Source organism: Gymnoscopelus microlampas, assembly GCF_963454915.1.
Source record: "Gymnoscopelus microlampas genome assembly, chromosome: 21".
Taxonomy (NCBI): Eukaryota; Metazoa; Chordata; class Actinopteri; order Myctophiformes; family Myctophidae; genus Gymnoscopelus; species Gymnoscopelus microlampas.
This window is the reverse complement of record NC_139958.1, coordinates 18,242,405-18,265,742: the sequence shown is the minus strand read 5'-3', so window position 1 is coordinate 18,265,742 and position 23,338 is coordinate 18,242,405. Positions and strand designations below refer to the sequence as shown.

General features: G+C 40.7%; 1 protein-coding gene across 2 annotated transcripts in view; it reads right to left on the bottom strand.

Annotated features, from left to right (window-relative positions):
* Nucleotides 1-3,121: 3,121 nt before the first annotated feature.
* Nucleotides 3,122-23,338, bottom strand: part of eng (endoglin) — a 57,106-nt gene continuing 36,889 nt past the window's right edge. The window contains exons 4-14 of one of the 2 annotated variants that reach the window (XM_084047810.1): nt 23,058-23,181; nt 18,012-18,173; nt 16,975-17,143; nt 16,316-16,421; nt 15,212-15,413; nt 14,220-14,362; nt 13,267-13,497; nt 12,174-12,240; nt 8,682-8,792; nt 8,537-8,584; nt 3,122-8,446 (exon numbers count right to left, since the gene is read on the bottom strand). In XM_084047810.1, coding sequence (XP_083903936.1) covers nt 8,325-8,446; nt 8,537-8,584; nt 8,682-8,792; nt 12,174-12,240; nt 13,267-13,497; nt 14,220-14,362; nt 15,212-15,413; nt 16,316-16,421; nt 16,975-17,143; nt 18,012-18,173; nt 23,058-23,181 — 1,485 coding nt within the window. In that variant the 3' untranslated portion in view covers nt 3,122-8,324. Of the gene's footprint in view, nt 8,447-8,536; nt 8,585-8,681; nt 8,793-12,173; nt 12,241-13,266; nt 13,498-14,219; nt 14,363-15,211; nt 15,414-16,315; nt 16,422-16,974; nt 17,144-18,011; nt 18,184-23,057; nt 23,182-23,338 lie in introns of both variants that reach the window. The other variant, XM_084047809.1, reaches the window with a different exon arrangement.

Below are 23,338 nucleotides of genomic sequence, written 5' to 3'. Positions count from 1 at the left end.
TTCCTGTTCCAGCATATGGTTAATCTTAGATAAAAATGCAAATTTTAATACAGATTTTGAGATTTTTGAGACGGCTAGGGAAAAAGCCCATTCAGAGAGATTGGAGAATATGGCAGCATCTAGTGGCAGTCAAGAGACACTGCGGGTGACTGAATTGTGTAGGTCTATACATTTTCCTGCAGTATCTACCGAAATCCCATCAGCTGAAAATATGTGACAAGAATGAAATGGAGGTTAGAATAGATTTTGTCATTTTTATCACAAATTGTTTTTGGTCAGAGAGATGGAACCATACTGTAAACAGTAAGGCATCATTTTGTTCAGTGACCCAATAGAGCTACTGTACAGTACTGTGTAGTTAGATCTTATACACGCACGCACGCACGCATCACTCAGGGCTAAATTACATTCACCAGCTAGGGTTAAAAAAATATATGTAATACATCACCTTTGCATACAGGATCCTGGGATCTCAAGTCTAAATGCTTCCTATGTCACATGAACAATGTAGTGTTATAGTCATATCATAGAATTAAACACACTTTGCATAAGTGAATATTATGCATCTAAAAAAATAGCTCTAATAAGGGTAAGTACAGCGGACAAGAAAAATATGCACTCTGCTTAATAAGAAAAAATACAGATTCAGCACAATGTATACATATTTCCCTGCAATAAAATCATTGGACTATGGTAATGAGTAGCTGGGGTAATGTGTTGTGATTAATTTTAAATGAACATTAATATTTTCCTGGGGTGAACGACATATATTATTGAAGCTCAACATAGTTCTCTGGAAAAAAAAACTGCAAGATTCTCAATGGTCCCTTGCTAAGGCTACTGTGCTTTCTGAGTTAGCCAGTATTGAAAGCCTAGCAACAGAAGGTGTACATAGTGCAATGATTCCTTGGCAACAACAAGGACGATTTGTTTTTGTATTCAGAAATAATGATTTTTACATTCACTGTGTGCAGAAGAGGTTTTAAAAAGGCACAGTACAGAGCTGTACACTGCTATGTGTTGATTGCTTCACTTTAAATGCCTAACACACTGTGGTAGAGAATCTACCTTTCTGTCTATCTTTGAATTTAATTTGTTTTAAAATGTTTTTACATTGTGTTTTTTAAGGGCCGAGATGTGTGTGTGTGTGTGTGTGTGTGTGTGTGTGTGTGTGTGTGTGTGTGTGTGTGTGTGTGTGTGTGTGTGTGTGTGTGTGTGTGTGTGTGTGTGTGTGTGTGTGTGTGTGTGTGTGTGTGTGAGTGAGAGGGTCTGCGGTTGAGTCTGTCTATCCGGGGCTGGTCTCGCAAACCAATGGACCAATCAGTGTTACATTTCTTGTGCATGTTGCCAGTACGCCAATCTCAACTTTTGAATCCTTAATTTTATAAAGGAAGTCAATGGGGATTCAGCTGAAACCTATAGCTGCCCAAATATTGAGATGATCTGACATCATAGAGTGGCCACATGATGTCTGAGATCCACATGGAAGCCATGCTGTTAGACCTTGTCCTGTTTCCTGCATATAAACCAGTGATTCCCAACCTGTGGTGGGCCATCAGGAATTCAGGATGTTGCAAGTGGGCCCCCAAATAACTAAGAATTCTATGATAATGATATACTGTAACATTAATATGAATGTATGTAAAACAAATGGTATTTTGTCTTTAAAACCAGTTTTAATGTTAGTTACATTGATCCAAGTCAGAATATTCAAATAAACATGCTCTAAAAACGCACACAGCGCACCCATCTGACCACTTAACACGGCCGCCATTCGGCGGCCGTGTTAAGTGGTCAGATGGGTGGGCCACTAACGCTTTCAAGATGTTCAAGTGGGCCCTGATCCATAGAGAGGCATAAACTGATCACACTGAGACATTTGAATTCAGTCGTAGCAAGCCACATATTTACCAAGGGAAACATGGACACACACACAAACACACACACGCACACGCACACGGACAAGCTCTAGCTGTGCAAGGCCAAACAACATCTCCATTTTTAGAGCCGGAGGCGGCCTCATTTCAAATCAGACAAAACAGCCAGAGGACAATCCATATACATGTATTGTGCTTCAGCGCCATCCCTGAAAACAAGGACGTATCTGGATGCAATAGAAGGCTTGGAAGCCCCACAAAGACTCTTTTTTATTTTATTTTTTATCAATCAACATTTGTCCCTTAAAAAGTTCAGACACATACGTGACTCCTATTCCTAAGATGATAATATCTTCCATTACAAAAGTCTCATTGAAGGCTTGTGTGTTTTGGGTCAGTCACAAGGCAAGATGTTCTAATGTACTATTGTTCTGCAATTAGCGAGGAGAAGATTGCACACAGATGGTAAGGAATAATGTACAAAGCACTTAATCAGATGAAACACCTACATTATTTAATGCATGACTGCCTGATGGGAATTTAACAAATCATTTCGCAAAAGCAAATCGTGCCACATCCAAGCCAAGACAGGGTATGTGTATAGAAAATTGTTATGGATGTTTTATCAGATCTCAACGGATTTATATCATCATAAAACCTGTGTTATAGACCTTCTAAACAAGCACTCTTAAAAAGCTGAAGCTGTGCAAGATGGTATGGTATGGTATTGTATTGTATTGCATGACTGCATGACTGCAGGTCAGATAATGAATCATGTGTAATGTGGATGCATCACCACACAGGGGCAGAAAAGTCAAATTTGCCACCTATTGACATGACAACAGTAGTTATTATGAGTACTCCCAAGCTGATAGTTTGACCACCAACATCTACACCATTCTACGAGAACAGTGCCTTTCAGTTATATATATAGTAAATGCTTCTGGCTTTTCATCCTGCGATGGCCTCTTCTGAATGTGTGCAGTGTACTATACTGTATTTTAATTGGTTTCTACTCTTGGGAGATATGCTACCAGATACACTTTGCCTTCTGTAGCAATATTGTTTTCTAGGTTTTGCTTTTTATCAGAAAGCTATTATCTTATTGCTCGCAAAAGAATGATTCATCAACAATGTCCATGTCTGTAAGAATATGTTTTTTTAAATTCAGTTTTATTAAGATAATTTCACAAAAGACATATTTCTCCAAAGAAGCAAAGAAATAGATAGACATTAAAAAAGGCTCTCAATTCAGGCGTGAGAACCCGCCAGCTACACAATAGCACTTCATTTACCACTCTGTATAAAATCATGAAAGACCACAGATTTAGAACAGTCTTATCTAGCCTGAGTGTTGACATTCTGTGTAAATGCTTTATACAGACACAAACAAGCTATGTTATGTAAGGCTCTTTTTTTTCTCCACAGCAGTACACCTCCGATAATTACGATGAGGCTATGAAAGCCTCTATTCAAAATGATTTGTTCCTTCCAAGAATAAAGAGAGCTGAAATACAAGTGTCATGGTCGCCAGTCGCCACTCCTGCGAATGGTTTTTGTTTGAATGTTTGTTTCCGCAAAGGAACTGAATGTCTTGTTCTATTTTTGAAGGATAACATAAATATTAGTCAAGATATGCAAATCCTAAAACACACACACGGGTGCATGCACGCGTACACACACACACACACACACACACACACACACACACACACACACACGAGCTTTTGATGAAACGATTGCTACGTAATAATTAAAAAACTAAATTGGTTGAAGAGTGTGTTCTCTGTGATGTGTCGTGTGGTAAGCTTGTGCTGTGCTGATCGTCTATGTTCGGCGCACAACACCGCCTTACGGCCAAGTATAAATCACATGGACATTCATGGACTAACACAAGTCTGACAACTTCCTTCCTCCTCCCAGTAAATCTACACAATGCACACGTATACATTCCATGTGCCGTGTGCAGGTGGTGTTCATGGTGGTTTCCAGTCTATCTCTGAGGGAAAAGCTCTTGTCAAGAGGTTGTAGGCAGGGATCTACAGGGTTAACAGGAGGATTAACTGACAGCACGTCTTGTTTTCACAGTTTTCTGTCAATGCCTTGTCAACAGGGGCCAAGGCAGTCAGTCAGGCTGGATCTATACATGGTGCATCTGATATTTAAGAGTCTGAGTCTGTCCAGAATACACACACACACACAAAATTGTGTATTCTTCAGCTGTAATTTGGCTGCTGCACTCAGAACATGTTAAGCCCATATAGCCTATGGTTCTTTAGAGGCTCTGTAGGCCTACTGGTTCTTCAGCTTAGTTTAGGCATCTCTAATGGTTCTATATAGCACCATTAAATGGTGCGTATATATACCTTCTTTTGGTGCTGTGGTCTCCAATCTTTTTCTGAAATAGGGACAAATCACGCATGCAAACCATTGTCATTACATGCAACACCACCTCTATAGATACAACATACAGACTTTTGTCATGAATTATGCGCTTCCGGAGTTTGTTTTTGGTGAGTTGGACCATTTGCATATTGATTGACGTTGATTGATGTTGATTGACGGATGTGGCGGGACAGGACGCGGATTGGGCCCGGACCCCAGGTTGGGAAACACTGCTATAGCACCCATCTTAACCACTTAAACCCCGTATGGTTGAGCAGAGTCCCTCAGGGCTCTATCCTAGTGTATTTTTGTGTTGTGGGCTTGTCAATCTGCTAATTTCAGCGAAAGCTTTCCCCACCATACGGATGCTGTGGTTTAAGTGGTTAAATCTACTACTGTATATTTGTCAACATTTTATAAAGGTAGGCTACTATAGCACCTTTTAGGAGTTATATAGTGCCAAAAGAGATTCCCCTATAATTACGAGCCAAAGAACCATGTTTAGTGCTATTTAGCACCATTTGTGCTTAGTGTGATACTGCCAGTATTCCTCCCAATGCAGACAAACATCAACCAATAATTCCTCAGCAGAGGGGTCCTCATATTCCCTTGTTTGGGTTGCACTGATATATTAGGCGGGAGTTTCACATAAAAACGAGGGTAATGTTTGTGCCAATCAATGCCGGCCCGGTGCAAAATCTATGTTGAAAGATTCGGCCAATTAGAATGCATGAGTTCCATCACCCCCGCCAGGGATAATACACAGAGCATAACACAATGTCAGGATGTCTGCCGAGACAGTTTGTTATTGGACAGCAGGGGAATCACGCACAGTAAAATCATCTGTATCAATTTAACTCAGAGAGTGTACAAATGTAACCAAATGGACCCATGAGGAATAGTGGTTCACAAAGTGGGCCCCCCAGCAAGTCAGCTAATCAATAGCATCAAAATCAGTATAACTAGTTTAAAACTATACACATTGGCTAATTGAAATTTTTAACAACACAAATATTGTAGCCCTGGCACAAACTATTTTCAGTAAGTTTGAGAAGAACCACTGCCATAAGGGTCCATTTGGTTACATTTGCACACTCTCTGAGTGTGCAATTGGATACATTAACAATCAGAACTTTACTGTGTACGGCGAGGGCTAAAGACAAAATGGTAAAAGTAAATAAAATCAGCAATAACGGTATATACTATCACACTGTGTTTGCATTTTGGTTTACACATTGTAATGGATGTATACGGTCTATGACAGCATCCATTTAACAAACATAAAATAAAAAATAAAAATAGAAGCCATTACAAATGTCAATAGAATTAAGAACTGTAAATAAAATAAAAACATCTTTGTGCATTTAAGTGCCATAAAAGGGTTTTCCCCCCCCCCCCAGTTCATTGGAAAATATAAAATAGTAATAATAATAATACAGATATGGATATAGTAGTAGTGGTATACGGATATCAAAGAAAAAAATAAACTCCATAGACATAACATTACATTACATATATATTGCACAAATACTCAAGAGGCAATTTATCCTGTTTAATCTCTACTCATGTTTCTAGCAAAATATGCAGGTATGCATGGGTGCACGCGCACACACACATATACAGTACACACATGCATGCATGCGCACGCACGCTCTCACACACACACACACACACACACACACACACACACACACACACACACACACACACACACACACACACACACACACACACACACGCACACATCTCCACTTCATTGATTTTATTTGAACTTTAGTTAAAATACAGACAATGAAGTTGAGTTTTTGAATGCAGCATCGGTTTTATTAAGGCTCACGTGTTTATCCTTTTTGGAATAAAGTTTCACAAATAATAAATTATTTTCCAGAATTAGATGTTTCCATTAACCAAGTACAAGGCGATAACTAAGGTCTAAGCAACTGAACGTATCAAAAAAATACGGTATAGAGAACATCCAAATTACAATTACAATTCTAATTTATCACTACATGGTGATTTGGTGAGTAATCTTTTTTACTTTTTTTTCATATGCCACATTGTTTACTACATATTACGAGTATTTTCAAACAGGTAAAAGAGAGGTAATACAATTATGAAATGCATTTACATTTGTACATTTACACAGAGAGTGGGTTCACACACACACACACACACACACACACACACACACACACACACACACACACACACACACACACACACACACACACACACACACACACACACACACACACACACACACACACACACACACACACACCGCATCAATCAACTGTGGTAATATCACAGAAATCTGTCATCTGTCCTTTAGCTGTTCTCAACGTGGGGTCCTTGTGGGGGTTCCAGGGCTCCCCAGCTAAATGATTGATAGTTAGAAACCAAATGGACCCTTTACAGTTTTGTAACACATAAAGTGTACAAATGTAACCAAAATGTAAATAAAAATCATATGGCCTGGTGTATATTAAAGTGGGGGTCCTTGAAATTAAAAAGGTTGAGAATCACAGCTTTAGACGATAGCTGCTATCCTTTCTCACATGTACAGTAGCAAGTACAGTAAATGGGCTTATTATAACACAAACTCATGTCTCCTAAGTAACAGAATAGTTCCAGATAATTATTCATGCATGCAATGTGAATATCTTAACAGAATGTCTCATGGGGTTATGGGTATGTATAGCCATAGTACATTGTATTATCAGTTCATCTGTAGTCCTAATGTGGTACAGTGGTAGTAAGGATTATTGTCTTTATTTTAGCTTACAATAATGAGTGGTTATCGTTCCTGAGATCACATTCAAAAAGAAAGGTTTTCGTCACTAATCCTAGTTATAGAATATTTTAAGTAAGCCTTATTTTAATTTGTTGAGTAATTTGGAATGTAAAACATGTCTGCCTCTTTAACTCTGAATAAAAAAATAAAACAAGATTGTTCCTTATATAGACCTTGGATTGCATGAAAAATGGAGTTCTACATTTTGCCTAGGAGTTAAAAATTGACCTGGAGCAACAATATGTGATGCAACTCCAGTGAAACAGAGTTTTTAAAAAAGCATTAAAAGAAGCATAGAAAAGTTATTTCACTGGAGAAGTCTAGTGTTAAATTTGAATTCAACTCCAGACTTCTAATCGATAAGAGGTAGCCATGGACCCTTTGTGCTAAAATTCTAAGACGAATACCCCTTGGAATGGGAAGTGCACATTTTCTTCATTTGTGAGAAATCCGAAAAGTTAATCTTTATTTTGTCCCCAAGATGTCGATGATTATATTGAAACCTTCTGGACAAGTTCCTTATCGTCAACGTGAATGCGAATCCCGTTTCTCTTCTAATGTTTTCAAAAGTCAATCTTTTGACCGGCTTTTCCCCTGACTGACTCTTATTGTGCCTCCGTCACGTCGGCACAATCCATTGAAAAGAATGCCGTGAATTTCCTGTTAGTTCTTAGGGGATATGCTTTGTTTTTCCTGTTGCTGGGAGCCAATGGGGTTTCTTTTCTTTTTTTCTATTGCCCTCTTTAACTTCCTGTCTGGGAGCCGGGGCTTTACAGCGAGGCTAGAGAGGTTAGTGTCAGGAGCCATAAACCAGACTCCTGCCATCCTTCAAACCATCTCTGCTCACCCCGCCGACCCACCCCCACCCTCCCCCAGCTCCCCGGCCGCATTGATTGGAGGCTCCGCGGGTCACAGATGAGAATTGTGCTCGTTTATGAGAGTGAAGGATGCAGGCGTAGGGCGGGAACGCTTCTTAAGCCACTTAAAACCTAACCCCGTCGTACAAACGGAAATAGCAGATCTACAAGCTCAAAATACGTGTCGTGAGCTAGTAGATCCGCTATTTTCGCCGTGCGACATAGTCGTATGATGTTGTATAAATTAAGCATATGCCTAGGCTTTTTTTTTTTGTTGCCTAGAACAACATGCCCAAAATAGGGGCTGCCGGTGTTTATGTGCTTGAGTAAAAACTACAGCACAAAACCCATATAAGTGACATAAAGGAAGATGGTGGTACTTGAAGGGTGCAGGTTATGATGGCAGTAATCTCATGCCATGCTGCTGGTCGGCGTGCTCTGGGTGCTGCCGATGCTAGCATTGGCGCTGCTGTTCTCCGAGGGGGACGGGTTGGTCGATACAGGTTGTCGTTTTGTCAGAGAACAGGGACATCCTGGAAGAAAGGAAAACAAGTTAACCGATAAGTCAATACGTGATGTGAAAAGCATATCTTGTTAGAAGGCAAGTTGGATTAATTACTCACCGGCAAGATTCGCTGCAGTTGAACTCACATCCAGTCCAGATGGATATCCTGAAACCCGTAACAGCAAATATTATGAGCGAAATTATCCCAATTAACACTAGGATCTATGTAAGTCAGAACGTGTAACCTTGAATAGGACCTTTACCTGTTTTGATCTTGATAAACCACAGGGCTCCAATAAGCAGCACTCCAATTAGAAACCCACCAAATGCAATCCCCAACACAGCTGCCAGGCCAAAGTCAAAACATGGTGGTGCTGGAAAACATACCAAAGTCATGTATACAAGCCTCTGCAAAGGTAATATTATGAGGTAATTACTACTAATAATACTACTACTAAAGATAATAGTGAACTTTATTTAGATTTTTCTAAACAGAAATTACAGTGTTTTACAATGAATGCAAAACAAAATTATTACAAAAAGATTACAAAGTTATTTACATACAGAAGAGGAATGAAAAGCAACAAGCAATTTATAATATGAATTTATGAAATAAAAGATAAAACATTCCAGCAAAATACAGATTCAAAAGATCTATTCTATAGTTAGTTTTTCAGAGAGATTTAAAAGACACCACTGAGGTCGCTACTCTGATCGCCTCTGGGAGGTCATTCCAGAGCTTTTTAGGGGTCTTGACTGAAAAAAGCATGGTCAATCTTTCATCTAATTTAGTTGAGAATGGCCAGGAGGGCCATGTCTGAGAATCTCAAGCTGCATTAAACATTGCCGTTTTTACACATTCAAACCTCTGAATAATTGATACAAAATATTATTGCGGTTGTTATATCACAGCCCAGTTGAGGGCTGTGAAAGTAATCAGTGTATAGAATTTCTGATTTGGTCTAATGCAAATTGGACTCTTCACTAGCCATCATTACTGCAATTACAGTATACAAACAAAATAGCGAGCAAAACAACTAAACGGCTACCAGCAGAGTCTCAATCACTGTTCGGCAGCAGTGCTGACATCAGTATTGCTGCTGATAAGTGAGCAAACATTCAAGCCTGTCTGAAAACAAGAACTGAGACTGTCTTGCATGGTGAGAATAAGAATGGCAGAGGAAGCAAACCATCCGTCTTAAGCCTGATTTATACTTCACACGGTGGTGTCGCTCTCTGAAAATAGCCAATCTAGATATGCTAGAATAGATCTTCTATTTTTGTCGAGCGCCGTCATACAACCGAGTATAAATGAAGCATTCCCTTTACCCCATCTCACTCTGGACCCTCTACCTATGCATAATGTCTAACATTTTAAAATAGGCTTCAACCCTCTTTTCCTGGAGTATAGAAAAGAGACGACAAAAAGAGAAATTGTATTTAAGTCTATTTGCTGTATGTTTGGCAGTAACTCCTGCCACCATCCAACGAGATTCGCATCTCCAAATCTGTAGTCATTAAGTTGGGTTCAAGCCAGGTTAAAAACTTTTCCCATCAGCAGAGAGATAATAATCCTTTCGGGACATGCACCATTTAACTGAATTGTATGGACACTGGCACTTTAAAGCCGAATACAGTTAATACAATTCCGCAATAGTGTCATTTTCATTATAACGTTATCAGGAGGTGGCTCTGAAATATTGACATTCTATTTAAGGCTAACAAGCACACGGATGCCAGTCCAGCTGGAACCTTGACCCGTTTGATCTGCCAGAATAAAGTGGCCCCCTGAGTGCTGAGCAAGTGTGACATCTGGCGGTCATTCTGGCTAACAGGACCCCAGAGTACCAAAGTTTTATGAAACTGTGTCTCTAAGTCATTGTTAAAGCACAATTTATACTTTGTCGCTCGCCATAGGTTGGGAATGTATGTATGTTTAGTTTGTATTGTTTGCATATTTTTATACTGTTACAAAAAAATACCTATTACATAGGTAACTATAATTTCATACTTGATCAGATAGTTTGCTGAGTATTGTCTTTGTTTCCTTATATTTGAACAAACAAAAACAGTGTTGCTCTCTGAAAATGTTCCGATTTTTCCAGCTAACAATCAAACACATCTTATTGTGTTTCTATAAAAAAAAAGTAGACGCCGTTCAAATAGGCTTGTTCCTCTGGTATTCGCTTTGTTCTCTTCATTTTGTTTTGCACCGTCAGTCACGTGTTAGCTAAACTATGTGCAGCTTTTGACAGCAGAGCTGAATAAACAGTGGCAGGAAGAAGAAGCCCCCAGTGCAGGTGGACAGGAGGGGATCAAGAGTGGGCCTGTTCTATGACTCCTGCTAGACCCCTGCAGGGACGCCTACCAAACAGGAAGGATGGCTGAACAGGATCCCGGACCCCCAGGATCCTGGCCAATCAAGTTGTACGAGGGCAGCTATATCACGCACACTGACAAGCTCTAGCCAATGAGTGCAACTGACTCACATAAACAGCCAGCAAGTAGATCTGAGAGAGTTGGGTGTGTTGATTAATTCTGTGAGCAATTACTTGGCAGGCAAAGGATGAAAGAAACTTTTAGGTCAATGAGGAGCTGCTTCTGTTTAATGGGAGGAAGCATGATCCCTTGCCACCAGTCCCGTTTCTCCACAGTCTCTCCAGAAACTTGAATATCTTACATGACTCAAAAAAATGCACACACAAACACTAAAAAGGAGAGAAAAACAGGACACAGGAAAGGCTGAACGAGCAGACAAGGCAGCTTCCCGGCCGCCACCATTACAACACTGATGCTCCAACCTGTATCTTTTTTGTACTCCCACGAGAAATAAAGGAAATAGGAAGTCGAAGGAAAAAATAACGATTTCACCGAGCCGGCAGCAACGTTTGCCAAGCCAAAACATGATACTACGGTTTATCAGTGTTTTATTTTTTGCTAAGAATACATTTTAAAAAAAGAAAAAATAATGGGTTCTCCCCATGGGCGACATGCAGTCACTGAGGAATGTGAGATTTGTTCCTGTCTCATCTGCCCGGAGATTGTCCTCCCTTTGAAGAATGACACCTTCCCCTCTTTGTGTTAAACATGCTCAAGGCACCAGGCCCAAAGCCCGCGTTTGGACGGCTGTCCAGCTAGACCCCTTACTTACACGCACACAATGGATCCCCCCCTCCCTCCCCGGGGGGTCATTAGTCCCTGATTGTGGCCACAAGGTCAGACTGCAGACCTTCCTAAAGGAGGAGGCCCCACCCACACACCCCCCCCACACACACTCCACAACATATCCTGACCTCATCTCCATGACGACAACCTGTGTCAGCGTCAGTGCGGATGGAAAGCAACGGTAGCCATGAAAACAAGAAAGATTACGCAACTGGGTTTGTGAATTATGCCTAAAGCATGGCAAAAGACAAAACAAATAACTATGTTTAATGCTTTGTGTACACAATGTCGTGTGTAAAAAGGACTGAATCTAAATAATGTCCCTTGTTTGAAAAGAAACACAATTACAGGGACATCAGAACATAACTCACATACAAATGAGCTGGTCTGTAATTAGCCTCATAATGAAATTACTCACAGTAACATAGATATAAATCTAGTCTGCTGGTGCACAAGAGTAACATCTGCACATGTCCGACGACAAAGTTAATTGAAAAACGGCAACAACTGGATTTTGAAGGTCAGACTGAATACAGTAAATTATCCACACAAACGCTTGAAGGATATCTTGGAGTTAAAACTGAACTCACTTGGTGGCGACGTACTCGGCTGGGTAACCTCCAGGTTCCTCTTCACTCTTCCCCCGACTCCACATTGCTGATGAGAAGGTCAAAAAGAACACGTCATTAAGTCCACGTGGCAGCTCATCAACTACACTTGAAAGGCCTGAATGTCACAAGCTTTGAAATATCAGAGAAATATTATATACCAGTGTGAGTTCACTCTGGATGCTGCTTACTTTAGATCAAAGCTTAACGTTCGTATTGTTGCTGCTGCTACCATCTGGCGCGTGGTTCTGCAACTTGAAGACCAAGAGCAGTAGCGCTCCAAGACAACCACTTTTATGAACCACTGACACTAAATGCCCGTTGACTGTCTGTCTAAGCACACACACTCAAAGAGGCAGCTACAGCACGCACACACACAGTCACACATACCACCCCCAACACACCCACCATATTATTTAACACATCCCACAGGCACTTGACACTTTATGTAAGATTGCACACAAGTGCTCTTGTGTACTTGTATCCGAGACAAAAAATACAAATCTTGAATCTAGTTTTGTGAAAAACAAAGACGCGAATACTGTACATGTCAGATGAAGTTAACAGCAGGCCCAGCAATATCAATATAACAGCTGTTGTTGTGATTGAGCAAAATGAGGCATTAGAAAATAATCTGTGATGTTTTCGGGTTGACTGTTAAAGTTCAGAATCTCTATCATCACTAACAGTTAATACTGTGGCTGTGAAAAGGCACACTATCAATGGGAACCCAGAAGATAATTCAAATAGAAAGTCTTCTATTTTAAGTCTTCTTGTTTTGACAATCTTTTGTTTTGAATACGAGTTGTATCTCTCTGTCATGTGTTTCATGCCTACTGTGGTGCTGCTTTGACACCAGAATTTCCACACAGGGATCAATGAAGGTCTGTCTGTCTGTCTGTCTGTCTGTCTATGTATCTATCTATCCATCTTCTTGGCATTGTCTTGTTATGATGCTGGAGAAGAGCATGTATGTATGATTGCATATTCGTTCATTCATGCAATCATAATCGTAATGCTGAATGCAGTTCTGGCCATGCTTGCCGTGCATACGGTTCACTTTAACCCCTCTTACCTCACTGTAGCAGAATTCAACAGAGCATTCCAGGTCCCAGGTGGTGGAGGCCAGCTCCTGAAGTTGCTCCAGAGAGAAGCTGACACGTGTGCTGTTGGGACACACTTTAGAGGAGCACGCCTCAGGCATGAATGGCATCTCCTTCTCCACCGGACACGAGTCTTTGGAGCGTACGAAACACCTGATCACCTTGATGGTCAGGACGATCTCCCCAATGGTCTGCCCAGAGATCTGCAGAACACACACACAGTCAACATAAAATAAACATGATCCCATCGGAATGGAAATAGCAATAATTTAAATAATCTTGCATACAGAGTAGGTGTGGGAGGAGGACTTCTGTGTTCCATAGATGGCACAACTAAACACAGGCTTTGCAAGCCTTTTCTTTTCTTTCCTTATTGGTCATATCCTGGGCAAATGTATGCTGTTTTTGTAATAGTAAAACATTAGGTGATCTACGTATAAAGCCTTCAGTCTTATAGCAAAATGACACTTCGGTAGAGGTTTGGGTTGTGTAGTTGCATTGCCATGATGCAACTCTAAATATTGGTGAAAGATCTTCAATTGATGCTCCAGTGATGAAAAGAAAAACTCTTTTAGCACACAAACAAAGTGGATTCTGCCAATGTTTAAAATTTCAAAACCTGGCACAGTGTTTTTATCCAAAAAAAAAAAGTAAACTACCTGTTTATACTATTTGATTTAGGAGGAAGATCCGGATCGGGGTTGCACTATGGCAAGGTAACTACAGTACACAACATAAACCTCTACCGAAGTGCCCTTGTGCTTTAACTGTTATGCTTCACACTAGCGTGATAAAGACATGCATCCCTCCCCCACTATGATTTAATGTAAGTTGCTTGCTTAACATCCTTATTCCATGCAAGCACTAATGACCTCTCTAATGTGTAGTCCTTTAAAAGACGGTATTAATAACTGAAGAATCCCACCTCTGCGTAGATCCTCTTGTCGCTCTGCACCTTGGTGTTAGGGTCCAGAGGTGAACGATAGTCAGGGGAGGTGTACAGCTGCATCAGCAAGGGCATCTGGTGAGGGGGGATAGTTGTAATGGTGGTGTCTGGTGCCTGGGTGCCTGGTTTTGAGAAGAGGGTATAATTAGCGACAAGAAACCATATTTAAAAAAAAATACACCATATCATAAATGTACTGTATGTGGCATGATTGGTACAAGGTCCATCTTTTTACGGCATGGCTGTGCAGGACTCTAGCTGTCTAGAAGAGGGTCTGTCTGTCTGTCTGTCTGTGTGTCTGTGTGTCTGTGTGTCTGTGTGTCTGTGTGTCTGTGTGTGTGTGTGTGTGTGTGTGTGTGTGTGTGTGTGTGTGTGTCCGGAGCTAATCTTTAAAACCGCTGGACCAATCAGCGGCACACTGACTGCCATAGAAGTGCCTCCACTGTATTTATTTTTTCACACAATAGTATACGTGTTGAGATATTTATCTTACATTTTATAATGGGAGTCAATTAGAGCTCTGCCTCTGATCTGGCTGAAGCCTTAATCAACCAAATTTGGAGTCATAGATGTGTAGATGACTTTCATCACAGGATGGCCACATGAAGTCCGAGATCCACATTGGAGCCTCATGGATTCCATGTGGATCCCAAGATCCACATGATTCAATTTCTTTCCATGCAATGCTGTAGTTTTGCGCCACTGTTTATGACTTTAGAAAATCTTGTGTGTAAGCACAGCTTTTAATTGGAGCAGCAGTAGCTTAGTGGGTAGAGAGGCCATCTGATAATCAGAAGGTCACCGGCTTGCCCTACGGTCCATCCAGTATATGTGTTGAAGTGTCCCTGACTGAGCAAGACACTTTACCCCTAACTGCTCCGTCCCGAGTGCTCATTATGACCATCTGAGCAGCCATCAGCTGCTCCCTCGCGGGATTAATAAAGGTCCACCATACTCTTTATTTATTTTACCTCCTGTTGGGTGATCTTTCCTCCTTAACACCAGCGAGACCATGGAACCCTCGATCAGTTTGATTTCAGTGTAGCTCGTGAAAGTTTTGGCTTTAAAATGATCCAGTGCCTTCTTCTGCACATCTGCAAAGCTGTCACTGGTCAACGTAACTGATGGCAGGAGAACATGCGGGATGCTCGGCAGAAGGATTTCATTATTAGACTGTTGGGAAGGGAGAAAAAGTGAAGACAGTTCAGTGGAAGGGGGAGAAAAAAAAACGGTATGGTGTTGATTGACAGAAAAACAGATATGTGGTGGAGTTTCAATGACATGGGATAGGCTGGCTGTCAAAGACAGATCTTGTTTTTCTCTTTCTTTTTTTCCCATTTAGTTGTAAAGGGAGTTATGTAACAGTACTAGTGCTACTGCTTACACAGAAGGAGAATAATAAATGGTAAAGTCTGACGACTCAGAGTCTGCAAAACCGGGGGGTGTATGAAAATATATACTGTATTGTATTTCCCTGTATATACAGTATAGCATCTATAATTATAGAATCTGTATGATGTGTATATACGGTACTATCTGTGAAATAAATACTTGAGTGTGTGCACTGATGCTTACACCCAGTGTTGATTTTGTCGACTAAAACTATGAAAACAAATGTTCACCAACTACCTTTTTTCACTGACGAAAACTGAATAACTAAGCTACGATGACTAAAACTAAGACTAAATATATTGACATGCAATTTCATCAACAAATAAAAACTATAATAAAATGTTAGGGAGGGACTAGTGGAGAAGAGATCCAGTAGAACTAAAAGACGAGTCATTTTATGCTTGGTTGCGCTCGAGTGTGGCGCTCTGAAAATAGCAGATCTAAAAGCTCACAACGCCTCGGAGCTTGAAGATCGTCTATTTTCAGCATGCAACCAAGTGTAAAATCAGCCATTGCGACGCCATCAAGGCCCGCAAAAATATATTTTAGTCAACTAAACCAACTGCAGATTTAGTTCACTATAATCTTATGATATTTTAAACTAGACCAACAGTAAAACATTTCAGATGACTAAAATGACTAAAACGGAATCAAAATTTGCTGTCAAAATCAACGCTACTTACACCAAACTTAGTGTGTCGTGCGTTAAGGAAGCTCCAGGTAGTGCCCTGTGGCCCTCTCAGGAACACACTGATGGTCTTCTCAGTATCCACATGAACTGATACGTTGCTGCAACAAGGACCACCAAATCATTACGAGAATGCAAACAAGAAGCGGCGAAAGACTTTGTGCCACTACAGGCAGAAGGCTACACTTCATATGGACTTGATATACTTCATTGTGCGTGGCGTCGCACACCTAAAATAGATGATCTTCAAGCTCACAACAGGATCTCATCGCAATATTTAGTCAGATTAGAGTTTGTAAAAATTATATTTTATATGAAAAAGACAACTGGATTCATATACCGTAGAGGTAAATGTACAAGTAAAGCATAATGTAAAAACTTGCTACATACTGTACATAGGACGTCTCAAAATGTCTTGCCATTTTCTTTCTCCAGCAACCAAATTATAAGTAATATTGGTTGTCTGACTTATGGTCTTTGTGGCATGGTGGTTTTACTAGTGAGCACTTTATTGCCCAATTGGTTTTATAAATACTCTTGATTGTCTGATATCTATCTCATTATGGAACAGTGCATTGTGGCAGCTACTAGAGCTAAGCCATATTGACATACCCTAACTTATAGTACTAGTGTAATAAACGTCATATATTTTACCGAATGCTGGCATTCTCTGGGATATTGATTATGTGGAGCTCTGTTTCATCACCAGGGTCCTTAGATTGGGTGGAGCAAGATTTTAATGGTACTGATGAAGTTTCCATAAAGTGCTTCAGAGTTGGATCTTCATGTTCAAGTGTGCAGTCCCTAGAGCCCAGTTTTGTTCCTGCAAAACCAAAATACATTTTCATAATTTAGTATTTTTTTCTATTTACAAAAAAAACATGCAATTTATCTATATAGTATATTATGTGAACTAAGTGGTTAGTATGCTGTACAGTGCATTTAAGCACTTTCACCCTGGTGTCCCTATTTTAGGCATGACAATAAACTAAAAGTTTCTCAAATATACACACATTTTCAAAAAATATCAATCTACACGCTCGCGGTATGACACACTGTGAGCTTGTAGATCAACTATTTTTTGAAAATGTCTAGGGCTCAAGTAGTTAAGCTGCAATCCGTAACTTTCGTTAGGAAGACCAACTACAACCACCACAGTTGTGTTAGTTATATTGCATTAACATACTCTACCATACGGATTGGTTAAAATGTTGTTTTATTCACAGTTATAAGTCATAGATTGCCGCTTCGACTTGGGACAAAAAAAAAATCTACATAACACACCAGTACAGTATGCTATACTGCATTGGTTCTCAAAGTGGGGTCCGGGAACCAAATGGACCCTATGTGGGTCTGTAACTCTGAGAGTGTACAAATGGAACCAAATGGACCCTAACGGGTCCATTTGGTTCCATTTGTACACTCTCAGAGTTAGATTAACATTGATTTTACATTATAAATTGGGGTCACAGAGATAGAAATGCCATTAAATGGGGGTCCTTAGCCTAATGCATGTCAAACTGGGGGTCCTCGAAATTAAAATGGTTGAGAATCACTGCTAGAGCCGTAAAAATCTTCTCTTATGGGGGTCATATCTGGCATATCTTTTCAAATGGGGGTCCGCAGGCTAATAAGTGTCAATTTGGGGGTCCTTGACATGAAAAAGTTTGAGAACCACTGCTATACTGTACCTTCTCTTCCAGTAAAGGTGATACTGGTTGGGTCTCGTAGAGTGGTGAATGAGGAGACACCGCCAAACTCCTGTGTTGCCCATTTGACCAGCTCTTCAACCTCAGTGGGAAAATCTCTCTTGTGTTGTTGACTGTCTGCATTATATAAGGTAATCTTAGAGTCTGTTTGTACCTGGAAGATATAAGAAACATCCAGAAGATTAGAATTATTGATCGAGAGGATTACTTTCAAAGGCAACAAAAGAGCAGAAACAGAATCCCTTTTATTGTGAAGCTACAGTACACATTTGCCCAAAGTACATAAAAGTAGACACAGAAAACTAGTAAGCAATAAATAGAGCAAGTCAACAAGACAGATAGACAATGCCTAACTATTCGCCGGTGTCACAATAGTGGGTGAGTCAGCTTTTTATATAAAGAGCTTTAATGCTTGCCAGATGTTTCAGGCAACAAACAAGTTAAGCCCCATCTTCCTCACTTTCTCTTTCTCTCTCTCTCACTCACTTTCTAACACTGTGTCTTACGCCCACCCTGCTCCCTCGTTCGCCCTATTCTCCCGAGCAGGGTCCATTTGAAAAGGAATGTTTATTATGGTAAAGTGTCCACAAGTCCAGTTGCGCAACCCCGTTGGAGCCAAGGTCTTTCCTTCACTTCCTGAGTGGGGCCGGGAAATGGGACCTTTTTAACTTTGTGCGTCAGCGGGGTCGGCTGGAATCTGGCTCCATACGCGGTATAAATATATACATCCAGACCATAGACTAGACGCTCTGCTTTTTTCCATGCCTGGACCAATGGGGAATAATGGACTTCAGATGAAGCACTTATGAATGAGTGTGTGCGTATGCTGTACTGTATACTGTGTGCGTGCCCCAGTGTGCGTGCATGCATGCACGTACACACATGTACGCGTGTGTTTGTTTGTGTGTGAGAGTGGCCAGGGTATGGCGGACTTTATGGCAGACTGTACAGTATGTTGTTTGTAGAAAGCTAACAATTGGAGCAATCTGACTCATATTGACATTCACTCACAAGTCAAATATTTTGCTTAGGGAAGCTATAGTTTTATATAATGCCATATTAGCCCACATAACAGTCTGCACACACACACACACACACACACACACACACACACACACACACACACACACACACACACACACACACACACACACACACACACACACACACACACACACACACACACACACACACACACACACACACACACACACACACACACACAGACACTAAAGCTGAATAGTGTGAGACCCATTCAGCCTTGGATCCTGACTCAACAATGGCTTCATTTATTAATCCCCATCAATGTTGCCATCAATATTCCAACTAGCATGCTAACATGTTATTTTGAACTAGAAATGGACCCCCTACTATGGGGTACATGGGGTCTTATACTTCATGGTTCCATTTACAATAAAGCAACACGTAATTAGCAATGCCACATTGCACAAATACATGGGCGGTATACAGTATGACCTGTGCTCTGGTGAGAAGGAGCAGAGCTGGCATTCATTTAGGGGATTTTTTGTTTTGTTTGAGGAACACACTACTGATTTATGTTTTGGCGACCGAATGGCGTTTCGACATGTCGCTCAAATAACACATGTTCAGTGGAAAAAGACTTCTCTCAACTGAAAATACTTTGTTGCTTAAGCATAAACCATGCTTAACCCATTAAAACCGGCAACGCATCTGTGTCATTTTCGATTTTAGCGTTGGCTATTCAAAAATAGCAGATATATACTGTAAGCTCACAGCGTGTCACTTCGTGCCGCTCTGCGAGCTTGTACATCTGCTATTGTTGAACATTTTTGAAAAATCTTGAGAAGTTTGAAGGCATTTGTAGAATAAGCCTCGGGTCCAAATGGGTTAAGGTGTATTATGGTGTGTCAGGTGACCTTGAAGTGAAGATTAATAAATATACAGAAAGTGTAATTTGCTTTCAACTACTATACTACATACAGCATGTGTGGTGTCGGGAGATTGAGAGCTTATTTCTAAGTGAGGGGATTGTTGTTACGTGTGTACTTTAAGTGTGTCTAGTACAGTAGCATTTAAGTTCAATACTTTCAATAGACCTTTTTCACAGCAACTATAATGGCATGAAATAGTAGGGTAAAAACAGGTAATACCAATGATGCTAATTAAGGTAGTGCTGCATTCAGGTCCAACAGAGTCGGAGTGCTGATATTGTGCATGCTGACTCACTGGGAAGACTCTGCTAATGGAACAGAACCTTAATTAGCATAGCATTGGTAAAACCTGTGTTTACCTTACTATTTAATATGTAACAGCAATAACTGTTGGCTGCCTGGCCAACGTTCTTTTTCAGAACAGATGCAGCATACCCCATATTATACAAATTCCTCCTCTAATTAATTCATTTCTAATCCAAACACTACACTTCCTTCCTACTGCATCATGCCAAATTGTTAATTGTGACTGTGCACACACACAGTGTCAAAACACAAAGTAAGACAAAAATGTGAATGAATATAAGTAAAGAAAAATATTTTAAAATAAACTATTTCAAATAAGCCTCTAGAGAATCAGCTTGATGTTGTACAGCCACAGGTCAATGTATTGTATGAAAGGAAGTAGTCTTGACACAGGGAGTGGCTCTGTCTTCTCTAGAAAACTCTCAGATTAGATTTCCTTTCCCCTCAGTATTAGCTGGAATAGATGAACAAGACTCAGATGGTTGTGGTCAAAGTCATTTATTTATCTTTAACCTCCGAAGGACCCTTCCATGACAGTTAAGATTCCATAACCCTGATGCTGAGCAGACACCATTACCCTGACACTCAGTCACAGTATACTGTTTGTTCTAAGCTCACAGCTATCAGAACACGAGAGTCAGGGAAACACAATTCGCTGTCATGAGTCATGACTATCTGTGACCTCTTTGGCAGAACTGGCTGAAGAGGTTGGGACAGGAGTCGAGGCAGTGGCGGTCAGTCGCCTGACTGTCTGTAGCTTTAGCTTGGCACTCACAACGCTTCCTGACATGTCTACGATGCGCACTCGTGCTTCGACGATCGACGATGAAGGTATTTAGGGCCAAGATGCAAAGGTTGCAAATGTTTCTGCTGAGCTGTGGTATTTCTCAACGTTATACGCAGCCCTGTGCAACCGGGTTGCCTGTGGGAGTCCAAGGAGGATTGTCACTATCACAGCTGGATAGTGAACTGGGCATGCCCCCAACTGAGCTGTCAAGTTGATGACGTATTTCTTCAGACACAGAGCAGATGCTGTTGTTCACAATCTACCCGCAGTAAAACACTATTACTCCCCCAGTGATACTGCTCATCCCACAAAAACATCCCCTAGTCAAAGACAATGTTCTCACGGCCCCGAACAGGACATGATATGTGATATAGTATCACAATTTTGTCAGCTTTTATCAGTGATTGTTGACAGGACTGTAAACTTGTCAACCAGTAGTGGTCCATGGTATCATAAAGCTGCAATCAATAACTTGCAACTGTTAACCGGGATTTCGAACCCGGTTCTCCTGCACGAGAGACCAAATTTGACCAATTCCAAGCTGCCAATAAGGCATGTCCACTTGGTCAGTGGAATATTGTACTTTGAGCTTCAGGCTATACTAGTTATCCACTAGTAGGTGTCCTACCCAGGGACACCTGGGTCTAAATTACTCTTTCAAACAGTGAAGATGTAGCTTTATTGTATTAACATACTCTACCATACAAGATTGTTTGAAATATTGTTTCAGGGTTAGGGTAGCGTTCCGGGCACATCGGCTGTAATGTAGCCTGACAGCGCATTGCGGGTTCGAGCCCCCCCCCCCCATCTCTCTGTTTCCTATTCATCTCTACAATAAACTATAAATAAATTAAGAAAAAAGCAGAAACCCCCCCCAAAATATCAAATAAATAAATAATTAAAAAAATCTAGATTTTCATTAGAATGTGAACATTATGACAGAGCTACGCCTTTGGGCCTTCTCATTTTGTGGCCAACCCAGCACTTTTGATTTAGTTTTAATTGTACAGTATGTAGGGAAAAAGCTAAATCACACGCACGCACGCACACTCTCTCACACACACACACACACACACACACACACACACACACACACACACACACACACACACACACACACACACACACACACACACACACACACACACACACACACACACACACACACACACACACACACACACACACACACACACACACACACGCGTCCATGGGGACTGTCAGAGTAAACAAACAAGGTTAATTGTTTCTCCAAACTGGCCCAGAGGGAGGCACAGCTGTGGTTGTTTGATTCTATATAAAACAGCTGATGGCAGATAGCAGCTTCATAATGTACATCTGGGCAGACATTACCCAAGATCCTCCAAAAGTTGAAAAACATACACCTTCATAGCCTATACCGCAAGGGCACAGGTCATAATATTCAGATTTCTAAAACTCAATTATTTAAATACTTAAACCCATTAAACTTAGTTGACCTTAGAGTCCCCCAGGGCTCTATACTAGGCCCCTTTTTTTAATTTCCTTCTACGTGGTTCCCAAACACATCTGACCACTTAAGTGGTCAGATGTTTATTTTAATGATCAATCAATCGATTGTGTTTCAGCTTTGATCAATGAACTAACGTAGAATACTTTAAGTTCCTAATTATCTGTATCACAAAGAAAACTCATTTTCAAGGTTTGAAGGAAAGAAATACTGTGACTTTTTTTTTCATTATTAATGTTATATTTATCAATACAATCTTAATGTATTGCCAATTATTTGGGGCCCCACTTGCCCACCAGGGGGCCCCGGCCCACAGGTTGGTAATCGCTGTTCTACACTAAATAACTAATAACCAGAAATAGCTGCTATGCTATTTAAAGTGGTTAACCCTGGCGTCACTGTTTTGGGCAAGGCATTATAGGTGAAAATCATGCGTTGCAGATCGATTATTTTTGCCATTTGTCATACCACAAAGTATATAGGGCTTAAGTGGTAAGTCTATCAGGTGAGGTGTATCAGAGATGGTACTGTACTTACATAGATGTTTACAGCACTGGAAACGGAGCACCATGCATATGCGGGAGAGTCTGCAATGAGGATGAGGTTCATGGGCGATGTAATGTTCACGTTGATAGGAAATAAATTGTTTTCTTCTTCCTGCAGGGAACAACACAATAGTTGTTAAAAGATGCTATAGGTATATATATGATCAGGATCAAAACACTGTGATACAACAAGAATTAAGGCTCTGTTCCATTTAGAGCCCTTGAAGTGAGTCAAGAGGCACAATAGCGGCACCATAGACAGTGTTGTG